The sequence below is a fragment of the Echinococcus granulosus genome, assembly GCF_000524195.1.
Source record: "Echinococcus granulosus chromosome Unknown EG_S00161, whole genome shotgun sequence".
In the NCBI taxonomy this organism is placed as follows: domain Eukaryota; kingdom Metazoa; phylum Platyhelminthes; class Cestoda; order Cyclophyllidea; family Taeniidae; genus Echinococcus; species Echinococcus granulosus.
The window spans coordinates 129,503-141,673 of record NW_020170541.1 but is presented as its reverse complement, the minus strand read 5'-3'; the positions used below and the strand labels follow the sequence as shown (position 1 = coordinate 141,673).

General features: G+C 37.7%; 1 protein-coding gene across 1 annotated transcript; it reads right to left on the bottom strand. All coding sequences in view use genetic code 11, as the record gives it.

The window, feature by feature from the left end:
* Nucleotides 1–6,112: 6,112 nt before the first annotated feature.
* Nucleotides 6,113–11,832, bottom strand: EGR_09699 (hypothetical protein; the record flags this gene model as incomplete). The annotated part of the gene is made up of 8 exons (XM_024498948.1): nucleotides 6,113–6,222; nucleotides 6,266–6,348; nucleotides 6,385–6,512; nucleotides 6,768–6,867; nucleotides 8,228–8,338; nucleotides 9,092–9,221; nucleotides 11,094–11,154; nucleotides 11,791–11,832. The coding sequence occupies 8 exons, from the start codon at nucleotides 11,830–11,832 to the stop codon at nucleotides 6,113–6,115; spliced, it is 765 nt and encodes a 254-aa protein (XP_024346650.1).
* Between the last annotated feature and the right edge of the window lie 339 nt (nucleotides 11,833–12,171).

The window sequence follows — 12,171 nt, the reverse complement described above, 5'->3', positions numbered from 1 at the left end:
ATGCCAATTTTTGGCACTTTACGGCATGCAGAATCGGCAAGTAAACTACAATGCTATCTTCTGACCACCGAGTGGCGTGCTGTTTACCTCCTGTGCACTACTACTTACACAAAATGCATGATTTCTATACCCAAATGGAATGGGCTGCCAACAATCGAGAAACGTAGAATTTAACATCGATTTTTACAATACAGGTTCCTAAAATATTATTCTGCCAGGAAAAAATTCTTTTGACGAAAATTTGAGACTAATCTGAGTTTTAAAATGAAAGAGTGCAGATATATTTTGTGTAAGAATCTATCTTAAAATCACTGCAAATGATAGATTAGATGGAAGTATCAGCATGCATTCCTACTGAAATTACGCGATTTTAGAAATCTTGAAGTTTAAGGGCGACAACCGACTGCTCTATAATGACTAGCATATGCACACGAGACTGTAGGAAAGTGGTAATTCGAAAAAGAGCCTCTTTTGACAACCAGTCATTCGAGTAATCGGTCTCTTTATTTTGGTGATTTTATAAAGCGCTTCACATATTCACGTTATATCCATCCTCTCAACTGAAGTGGCGCTCTTCTGTCTCACAGCAGGCCCCTTACTTGGTTGGCTCGTTTGCAAGAGCAAATGTACTTACCAAAGCGAAAATGATCAGATAAATGACCCAAGTACTGCGCTTTTATCGGGTGGTCATACCCACACCAAACGAATTGAACTGTTGAATGGAGATATTTTATGGCATAGAATACCATTTGCTTTGACTAAAGATCTCTTTTAGATTAAATAGAATCATAGAGTTGGGAATTTTACGTTTCCTTCCATAAACTAAAGATGAATTTTCCTTTTTGTTATGACTGGAAGACGTTGGGGAGTTTGCAGAAACAAAAGCGTGCTCCATAATTTAAAACCTCTTGATAAATTTTAATAAGAAGCATTTAAACATGTGATATGAAAGTATCTGCATGGTAGGGAACTTTCTTACACAAAATGTGTCCACATAATCAGCCGGACTTCACTGTGGTATTAGCATAGTACGCACTGGTATTTTTAAAAAAGGGTGATTTTTAAGCACGTACTTTACATACGACCACCCTTCAGAAAGAAGATTATCTGCACATCAGTATTTGTTGCATAGTTTTAAATTAATCGGTCTCGATGGCAAAATACTGACAAATCTGTGTGCAATTCCAAGCAGTTAGCAGAATCCACTGAAATAAATACAAATAGCGTTTAGCTCAAATGCATTCATGCAAAAGAAAAGGTTAGTGGTCTAATAAAAATTAATAACAGGTATATCAAGTAGGAGTACCTAAACGTAAAGACAACCAATTAATAATGTTGGGGTGGGATTCGCGACATCATGTGATACGTCGACTAAGTTTATTATTGTCCCCCCAAAAATAAACCAAGACAAGTAGATTGCCAGAACAATGCTGGAAAAAGGATTATTCTTGCTTTTCCATATTAATATTCTCAGTCTTGGGTACGAGCCTAACTGGAAAAGGTTGCGTTTACCTTGATCCTCTCCTTCAAGACGCTGAGTACCTCGGCCTCTTCAACACTACCTATTGACTCGGTGAAATGAAATGCATCTTCAAAGTGTCTTCCTCGCATCCATTATTACAATCTTTAATTTCCGTCTTGAAAATACCCTCTTTCACAGGTGCTACTTTCTTCTCATCACCTAACTTAGTCTCTGAATTTATTTATTTCTTTCCCATCTACTTTGTCATCATCTTTTTCTTTCCCCTCTCCCTCAGTCACGTCTTCCTTACGATTTTTAAATCTAATTTCACACTGACCTAAGATTTTACATTCCTCTTATGTCAATGAATTATCCGCTCTATTTATTTATCCTTCATCTGCTGAGCCTTATCCTGATCTCTCTCACTTCAGCAAAGGCTCAAGCCACTACAGCGTGAACATTAATGCATGTTCATTTGGGAACCATTGCCTTTTCCAGACGGAAGTTTGTCTTGATGATAATATTTTGCCAGAATCATATTGACATTTAACGTAACACGTAACAGGCCCACTCTACCAAATTCGGCCTGCTTTGGAGAAAAATCATCGCATATAACAGTTTTCTTTCACTTTTCAACCTTCAGTCATGTGCAATCTCGTTTACTTTCGAATACGAACGTATAATCTCCACGATTTGCTGGAATAAATGTTGAGCTGTTGGGGGTATGTTTCTTTGATGTTTATTTAACGGTACGCTCATCAATGCTTGTACTTCAGTTCTTACACGTTGAATTTTTACTTTCGGACCGCGCTAGCATCCTCCTAGAGCTCTTCCATACTACTCTAGAGGGGACATAGAGAGTTTTGGGAGCCAAAGGCTTATTTCATGATTTATAACCTCATGTCGATTTATAATGACTCAGGATTTATACATGTGATAGCATAATCATTAAGAGTCTACTACGGCAAATACGCCTTACGCACAAACTTTGTAAAAATGAATAAATCTATGAGCATGCGCTTTGTATTTTCCTGCCATTTGGATGAAGAACAACTAACATATCAACACTTATTCAATGGTTTTAAGTTAACTGGTCTTAATGGTGAAACATGAGGAAATTTGCATTAAATTTCAACAAGAAGCAGATTCCTTTGAAAGTAAAAGGAATGCCAATTAGTATTGTAACGTCTATAGCGCCATTTGAGCTAAAAACATGGCAAATAACTATACGTTTTGCATTCACATCATCTTCAATTTCGAGTGAGTTTAGAAGATATTCAGTCCATCTTTTCAAAAAAAACCTCCATTTCTTTTGCCTTAAATAGCATCAAGGCCTCAGTCATTATATACTCATTAAGTTACATTTTGAAATAAACTTTTTTTCGGGGTAGAAGTAACGAGCAGAAAACCACACTCTTCTTTCCTTTTTAACAAGCGATTTGAAACCGAATGCGAATGCACTTTAAGCTTGCTGTGGAAAGCGAGTAGGTGGGTGAGAATGGGGTTTGCAATCAAACGCCTCTATAAATTATCAAATTATGACTAAGTTTTATTTCAGTACAAATCAAATAAGTGCAGACGAGAACGAATATGTTGAAGCCACATTCCAAGATATCTTCTGATTCAAATCTTATTACAATGAAAGTAGCTAAAGTAGTAGCAATAAAGTAATAGTTTTCCTTTCCTTTTCTTCCTTCCAATAAACCTACTTGAGCTTTTCATAATTTTACAGTTTCTAATGGCAGAGTATTTTGTAATGCCATTTAAATGATCTGCCCTCTTCATTAGTTATAAAATAATTTCATTTAGGATATTTCCTGCAACTTAACAACATTCAAATTACCGAACGTTTCGTTAGCTAAACATTAATTTATTTATCAAAGAATAATTTAATGGTTTTTAGGAGATCGCGAATTCAAAACAAATAATTATAAAGCAAACAGTAGAACTAATTCTTCTTTCCCTAACCACGAGCTCAAACAATCATTTTCAGTCCTTAAAGGATTAGCTTAAAACTGTTGTTTACAGGGTAAGCTGTTTCACTTGTATATCCTAAAAATAATGTTTTATCTTTAATTAAAAATTTGCCAAGGAAAAAGTGCATAATTTATTAGGTGAATTAGATGTCTTCGCTACCAAGCAAGACCGTTTTCAAAAATAGTGTTCTATCAACATAAACAGTACTTTCCACTGTAATCAATGTAAGGTTTTACCTTACCACTCCGGCTTTATTGCTAAAAGTCTGTTTCTGTTCTATTCTTAATACTTTATACCAGCTAAATGTCGTGGCATTTTACCAGTGTGGAAATAAATGACCAAAATACATGTTGTAACGCCTCGCTATTAAAAGCTGCCTTGACATTCTTCAGCATGAGCGGACGAAATTGGTTCACGTTATGAAATGGGTAGGATTAGAGAATAGTTATCACTTGAGTTTCATTCACTGAAAAAGAAGTGATGGGGCTGGACATGGGTCACTACTTCATGTACTGTACTGTTCTCGCTCAGATATAGTAGAAATTATATTCCTTAAATCGCCTAAGAAAATATTGGTGCAATTTGCCAGCAGCTTAAAAATATTTTTCATGCAACCTGCGCGGATCCACCTGGTTATCTATAATCCTTTAGAGAATGGATGGTCATCTTCTGGTTCAAAATCGTTGTTTATTCATTCTTCTTTGAATGGATACGTAAAAAACTTGTTTATGTCAGCATAAAACAAATCAAGAAGGCAGACAGAAATACTGCAATTCATATACAGGAACCGAAGTTAGAATCAGAGGTACTTTGCGGTTATTACAAGCCTATATAAGCAGTAAATTCCTAGGCATTTGGGCTTCCCACAATTGGTAAAAGAAGATACTTAATAACAAAGACTCTCCTATTTATACCTCAGATTTCTTTGTAATTAGTGAATGCAGTAATATTTGTTCATAGCTTTGGTAAGCTATAAAAGTTCCCGATTCCTTCCCGGCCTATCTGAGTCTCTAGCTTCTTTTTAAATACTGTGTAATGAATGTAATCTTGTGCCATAATACAAACGAACGCCTAGGAAAAAAGGATGCAAAAGATGCCATCGCAGGTTTTCAAAACGACTGCATGGCATCTTATTGAAAGATACTTAACTGTAAAGTAGGTGTGCTGAAAAGTGATGTATTTTATTCCAAAATATGAAATACTTCCTGTACAGAAGATTTAACAGTGATGGGAGACTCGAACTAACCGCAGATGCGTATATTGCGGATAAATTTTGCTGCCATCTGTGACTTAAGGCCCCAATATCATTGTCCTAATGCGACGTAATTGTTTAATTGTTCTTCCACAACTAGCGAGCATTTGTCCTTTTTCTTTTATGGTTCATATTAAATCGACCCTTTTCCCCCGCGGATTTGATCTTTCAAACTCAAATATAGCTCCTCAAGTATTCGTTAAAGTCATTAAACGCCCTAGCAAAATGGAATAGCAAAGGGTTTGTGGGCAGTTACTATGACTCAAAGGGTTTGCAGCAGAATGAAAGCACAACATGCGGAAAAGAGAGCTTCCGCGTAGTTAGACATACATTTAAACAGCATGCTAAACCACAACATAGTTTCACTGATTCCTTTTAAGCATTATCCTCGGCGGTCCCTTTGGTAAACTCGGCCGTCAGCCATCGCAACGTACCCGGTGCATGGAGCAACAGTTTATCTCAACGCCACTAATGCAGCTCAATAATGTTTCTGGATTCGTTTGTTTTATTTTATTTATAAACTGCATTAAGGAAGAGTAAATGCACTGCCGACATACTGCTTATAAAAACACGATGCCTACAATGGCGGCAACTCGTCTGTCAATCACTAGTCGTAAAAAAATTGGCCTAATGATAGAGCCATTAAGTATCGACAAGAGGTAATGTAGTTTTTAGGGACTAGCATTCCACATTTTTTCACTCCGCCACTTTGTGCTCATTTCGAAGCTGACCAAACATCTACTTATCTCGATTCCATTCACCCTTATTCAGGGGCAGAGAGAAGGTGCTGATTACTTAGGTAATAGACCCCGTCATATGGACATCGTAGACAGCCCCATAGTAGGCTCCTCAAAATCATTTAAACCTTAAGCCACCTCAAATGTTAACTGTCCTCTATCAGGAAACGGAACAGGGATAATTGCCAAAGGTAAGTTCCACTTTCAACTTTTCTGTTAGAAGTCTTTACAGATTCATCAAATCTGGGCATATGCCTTTCTAATGTGGTGTCAAGTGTTTGATTAAGGCATAGAAATCAGGCAAGTTGTCCTACGTATCTGGTTTGATTAGGGAAAAGTCGTAATTAGCCAATGTAGTGGAAAAATCTACTCATATTAGCTTATAGGAGAGCGGGCAGTCTATTAGCACGGTAGAGGTACTGCCTTCGAATACTGACGTGCTTAAGTGGTCAAACCCATAGCTAAATACGCCACCCAAATACTACTTAAATGCCATTATTTCTGGCTAAAGTATTACAAAGTTATTACGAATTACAAGTTCAAATTCACTGCACACTATTTTGAATGTGCCTCGTGGGCGGAAAGCGGAAAATAGGTACGAACCTAGTGAATGAGCGGACGCAATTGGTTTTCAAGAAGGCGAACTCTAAACCCATGTAACTGCGGCCTCTTGTACCCATCTAACTAGTCTTCTAGTTCTAACAGTATGTAGGCAGATGTTAAAGAGAGAATCATTGAATCTGTTACACTAACCATTAGGTCTTGCATTTTTTCATTACGAATAAAACAGTGCACTTGTCTAGCAGAAAATGAATAATGCCTGGTGGCATCACCTACCGTGATCCATGTCTAAAGAATTCCGATCATCACATACAAGAATTACTAAAACGGTTAATTTGTGCACAAAGAAGCCTTCTTTTCTGAATTAATTTATGTAGCAGTTTCTTTTGCTAAACCTTTTAAGCTGTATAATTCTTATCATCAATAATATTGTTAGCAGTTTATTTGTGTTAACTAATAAACTGCATGCGCAATAATTGGTTTGTTTGTTTAATTCTTCGTTCCCCAATTTATACAAAGTTTCCTGGTAAAAATAGTATAATCTGCTTGAAAGGCCTTCAACTCACTGACTACATGCTTGCTTATTTACTTATAAGAGAGCCTCAGTGTGTCTCTTTCATGAGGCGCCCCAGTGGAGTAGAAATTTATGGCATGTCGGAAGTAGCAAATCACGTCAACAACATTGGCATACCAATGCAACGGCACTTCACAGCATGCTGAAGCGGCAACGAAACCTAAATGCCACCCGCTAACCACCAGGTGGTATGCTGTTTACTACCTGTGTGTTACTGCCTACAAGGAAATATACAAATTTGTTTGCCACTTCGTTAGAATGAGGTGTCAGCAACCCAAACAATGGGAAGTAAGCAGTGAGTTTTCTTTAACATAAGGACTTTTAAATACAACGTTGTCATAGTTGTCCTGCGAGCAAAAGAAATAATACAGGAAAACTTCCTCCCTATTACAGTGGTAGAGAAAAAAGACAATTCCTAGGAAGAAATGCGATTATCTAAAATAGCACAACAGACTCTGGTACAGTTATTTTACGCAACAAAATACACCATAAAACTGGAAATTGCAGAGAGCAGGGCTAAATAAAGATGCTTATATAAATTTCTACCTATTTTATCCGCGCAATCATGCATAAAATTCGAAAAGATCTTTTGTTGAAAAAGATAAGATCTATGAATGAAGATAGCATTGGAGACTTTGATCCCGGCAGTTCCAAATAAGCATAGTTGAAGGCTACTCTACTTTACTCAACCTCAACGTGAATTCTTGAACGGCTTCGTGAGAATATCGGTTGACTTTGATCTACTTCATCCACAACAGGCAGTGCAGTTCAACGGCTTGCTGAATAAACTTTTGAAAGACTGACCACAAAATGAAAACTAATCCTTCGAAAATTAAGTTGTAGGAATAGTATCGCAACAGAACAACATTTCTTTAAAATGTTCTCTTGACTACACAGGCCTTTGATACTCGCGATTTTGACTTTTCGTCCACGTCTACTATATAATTTCCGACAGTCTCAGAAATCCACTTTTAAGTTATGTGAACATACATGGACTTGCCTGAGGAGCTCTCCAATTGGAGTCAGATAGCTGGCCCTGGACACCTAGCTGTAAGTCCCCTTTAAGAGACAAGCACTTGTTCAAGCAGCAATTTGATAATTGGACTGTCGCCCACGAAACTTCCTCCTTAAAAGGAGTGTTTGCCACCCTACGAGGAAGAACTTTACAGAGCCGAAACTGGGACTGATCAGAATTTACGACCAACAGATGCAACTATGTTCCGAGCGGGAAGCTATCTTAAAGTCACTGCAACTGATAAAACTGATGAAAATATGGACATGCACTTCTGCCAGAGTTACGTAGTATCGGAAACCTCAGGTTTGAAGGTGATGCATTTCCACTTTTGAATAGCTAGCACGCCCATTAGAGACAGAGGATAAATGGTATCTCGAAAAAGAGCCCCTCTTGAAGATCGATCGTTCGATTGATCAGTCACCCATTCTGCTCATGTTCTGCAGTACTTCACCCATTTACGTGTAATTTAAAGGAGCCATATCCACGCTTGCAACTGAAATCATGTTCATGATCCCAACTGAGGCAGCGTTCTTCAGTCTCACAGCAAGCTCATTACGTAATGGCTCGTTTGCAGGGGCAGGTGTACTTACCAAAGCGGAAACTCTCAAAAAAATTAATCAAGTCCCGCGCTTTTATTAGGTGGCCACACCCAAGCCAAACAAAATCTGAATGCCCCAATTCAATTCTACAAGGAAGTGAAAAATCATTAGCACATCTTTCTGCCAAAATCTTCATTTTTAAACCCTTCATCATTCGCAAACTGGCAATTAATATAACAAATACGTTTCCGCATCTGCTTTGACGTATTCCCATGCACGGAAAAAGAGGAATCCGATTTAGATTTTTCGTTAGCAAATTATCATAAACGGATTGTAATAACTTAAAAAATTCATGATTTTATCTTTTATATAAACCTAAGTATCATTTTTAAGGCTTTGGAAAGCCAAAAGCCCCATCATTTCCCCACCTTAACAGTGACTAGGTAATATTTCAGGCTTACAACCCTCACTATAAAGCCCTACTGATCATTGTGGTATGTACAAAGAAAAAAATGTATTTTCTCAACAAGTCGGTAATTACCTGGTCCAGAACAAACGACTTGTTTTCATGTAACTAACTTAAGCTCAGCTTGCACTCTAGCGCGTCGGTGAATTATAAGCATTAAGAGATTTCGTTACCCACTAAGATTTGCTAATAAAGAACAAAGAGAAGCTAACTTGAGTTTCTCAGGATTTAATTAACTTTTCTTGTTGTCGACAAGTTCAGCGAATGCTGCCAAGCGTTGCGGCTATTATTATTCTCTCACTTATCCATAGCATTTTCAAACTCACACTCGAGACGAAAAGTCTGTAACTTCATCGGCCTTCAAAACAACTTACATAGGGGCCACCATATTATAGTGAGCGACTGGTACAATTAGTCTAGTTAAATTTGGGAATAACTCTTTGATCGTCAGCTTAGGTAGGATACCAGCTGTTAGATGAAGATGTTACCTTTGGTGACGGTCCATTACCTGCTTTGACTAAGGGATTTATTTAGACTGACTAAATAACGAAGGTAGGAATTTGTTTTTTCTTTTTTTGAACGATAGATTAATACATTGTTTTTGCTTTGGTAAAGTGGATGAATTGAAATGAGGACATCTTGGGACCAAATGTATTAAGAATAAATAATTATGTGATTTGACTTACTTCAGTATTCCTCAGTACTTGCGATGGCATTTGCCTTACTCATTTTTCACATCTCCGCAACTTTCATGGCAGTACTGATATGGTTGCACTATTTACAGTTAAGTCAAATCACTAGACTCTAAAATTAAAACATTTAATTGCAGATCTTCTGTCCATATGCTTGTATCATGTCCACATTTCCAATCTTGCTCACTTGAACCGTCCAAACGATTGATGAGATGCTTAGGATTGGGGAAAAGTTAGACAAATTGCAATGATTTGGTAGTTTGTTAAGCACTGCATTCGACTAGGTGAAAACTTGAGTCGCTGCAGATTGTACTTCTACCTAGCAGCATGGTCTGCGGGCCAGGCTTATAGCCTCAGCTCATCTGTTAGGCAGTAATGCACTTTCTCTCACAATACTTCGAAATTTACGACATCAGAGAAGACGAGTGCACCAAATCCCAAAACTCAATTACCGTGATTTCTATCGTGAAATGCTAATTCTTAGGTTGACAGAAGTATAGCATCAGTCGCCGATGAAACAATTTTAATAGAAGAGGTAAAAATGAAGGCAAATTTAACTTTGACAACTACCTCAGTCCCGTGCCCTGATGGAATGTTAGTAACAACTAAAGAGAGTAACGCCTGACGTTAATCATACAGACAAGTCTACCACAGAGCTGTGCATGGTACTTAAATGAAGAATCATGTAAGTAATTTGCGATACCTCCACCTCTCTACTAACTCCGAGTAACCCAAAGGATACTTAATTGCGCAGCACTGACGTGAGGTAAAGTGGTAAGGCGGAATGGACGCGAAACCTTAGCACCATCAACGTGCCCTAAACTCTGCCCTTTGCCAAATGACTCTGCTTCTAGGGCAGTGTCTTTTCGACTAGGGATGTACGTACGAGACAACCTCCTCGCATAAAATCATGCAATAGTATGGGAACAGCTCAATCCTCCTTTATTAGCGCAGTCTCCCAGCAGGACAAAATTCCCAGATCCAGATCCAGTGAATCGCTGAGATGTATCAGTGACATCAGAATCATGGTATCATATTATGCATTAGTCGCGTACAAATTCCATAACTTACGGGGCTGGTCTTTGGGTGGTTTTTTATATGCTTCGACAATGTTAAGATGGCCCCTTTGGGACAACTAGAGTTTGCTTAACTCTGCATTTAATTTAGTGGGCACTTGAGTTCCCTCAGATCGTACTGTTCCCTCGTTGTCATGATCTCCTGACCATGCAGTAGCCTCATCTCTTTCGTGCACCGCTAATATACCCTCTGCCACACTACTATAACTTCTTACGCCTTTAGCAAAGACTCAGAGCGTTTTTACTTTCATAGGCGAAAACGGGTATTGAAGGCACTATTTTGAGATTGTTCATTGACTTTATCGAACGGTGTCACGTAACAGGACCGATCAACTGGACTTTTGCTTCCTGTAAGGAGAGATCATCTTGCGTAACAGTTTTCTCCCACTTTTCAATCTTCAGTCAAGTGTGTACTTGTTTTTCTTTCGAATGCGAACAAATAATCTCCAAGGGATGATGGATAAAATTTTGAGCTGCTAGTGTTGTGTGTTTGATATTTTGTTTAACGGTGCGCTCTGCAGCGCGGGTACTTGTCACACTAGCATCCTCCCAGCTCTATGATGGAGCAGTAAAACATGTTCTTCCATACGACTCTGGAAGAAGTATGAGTAGTTAGGGGAAGTTTGGAAATCTTGGGTAGCCATGAGAGTGTTCGATAATTTCCAAAAATATGATCAGTTGTGAGGAGTCAGGATTTATACATTTGATAGGAACTCTCTTGCTTTTCAAAGAACTGTCTTACAAAGCTTGTATCGCAAAGTCATTCGGAATTTGTTGCAATTAAAACGCAGTATACGCAATTCCTGCAAAAATAAATAATTCATTTAGTATGTTATACACGTGGCTACTTTTCAGGTAGAGGGTGATAACATGCCACCATTTATTTCCTAGTTTTAAATTAAAGGCTCTTATTGGTAAAGTATCAGCAAATTTATATGAAATTTCAAACAACAAACCAATTCCATTAAGATAAAAATGTAATATTTGGTCTTATAAGAAAGGAATTCTAGATTTACCGAAATTTAGCGCAAATAACGCCACTTGAGAACATAGTAAACGGCTGCAATTTCAAATTTAAAACAGCATCTATTCTGATCGTGTTTAGGGGGAGGGGTAAGTAAGCAAGCAAAACCACACAGTTATTTTTTTCTTTTAATGAGAGAAATATAGTTTAGTGTGGATTCACTTTCAAATTACCGTGAAAAGCAGGCAAGTGGGGTGAGATGGGTGTGTAATTATACAGCACTATAAATTTAAGTCATTGGAATTTGGCCAGTTTTATTTCAGCAGAGATCAAATAACTGCAGACGAGAACGAACATGTTGAAGCCACATTCCAAAATTGCTGTTGGTTCTAATCTCATCACAAGGAATGAAGCTAAAATAGTAATGCTCAACACAGTTAGAATGCTTTCATATTTCTCAATTAAAGTTACTTACAAGTTTTCCATAATTAAAAAGATATTTGATATTTCCTAGCATCTAAATATCCTTTAAGAATCGCCCCATCCTTGATATACCCTCTTGACATTACTAATTGCTTTCTTTAAAACTACTTTACCAACTTTCAAATAACTAGGCGCTAACTTAGGGTAGCGTTATGCACCCAAAAAGATAAAAATACAGGAGATAATTTTTTTGTATACATCAAAGCAATAAGATGATTTCTTGATTTTGTGTTAAAGTAATATTAAACGTAAATACATGGAAGGAAAGGGGTTTAAACACCACCTACCAAAAGCACTGAATGAGAACACTGTGAAAACCAAAACAATAGCCATATGAACGGCTCCTTCTTCTGCCACGAACGATGCATAGGCA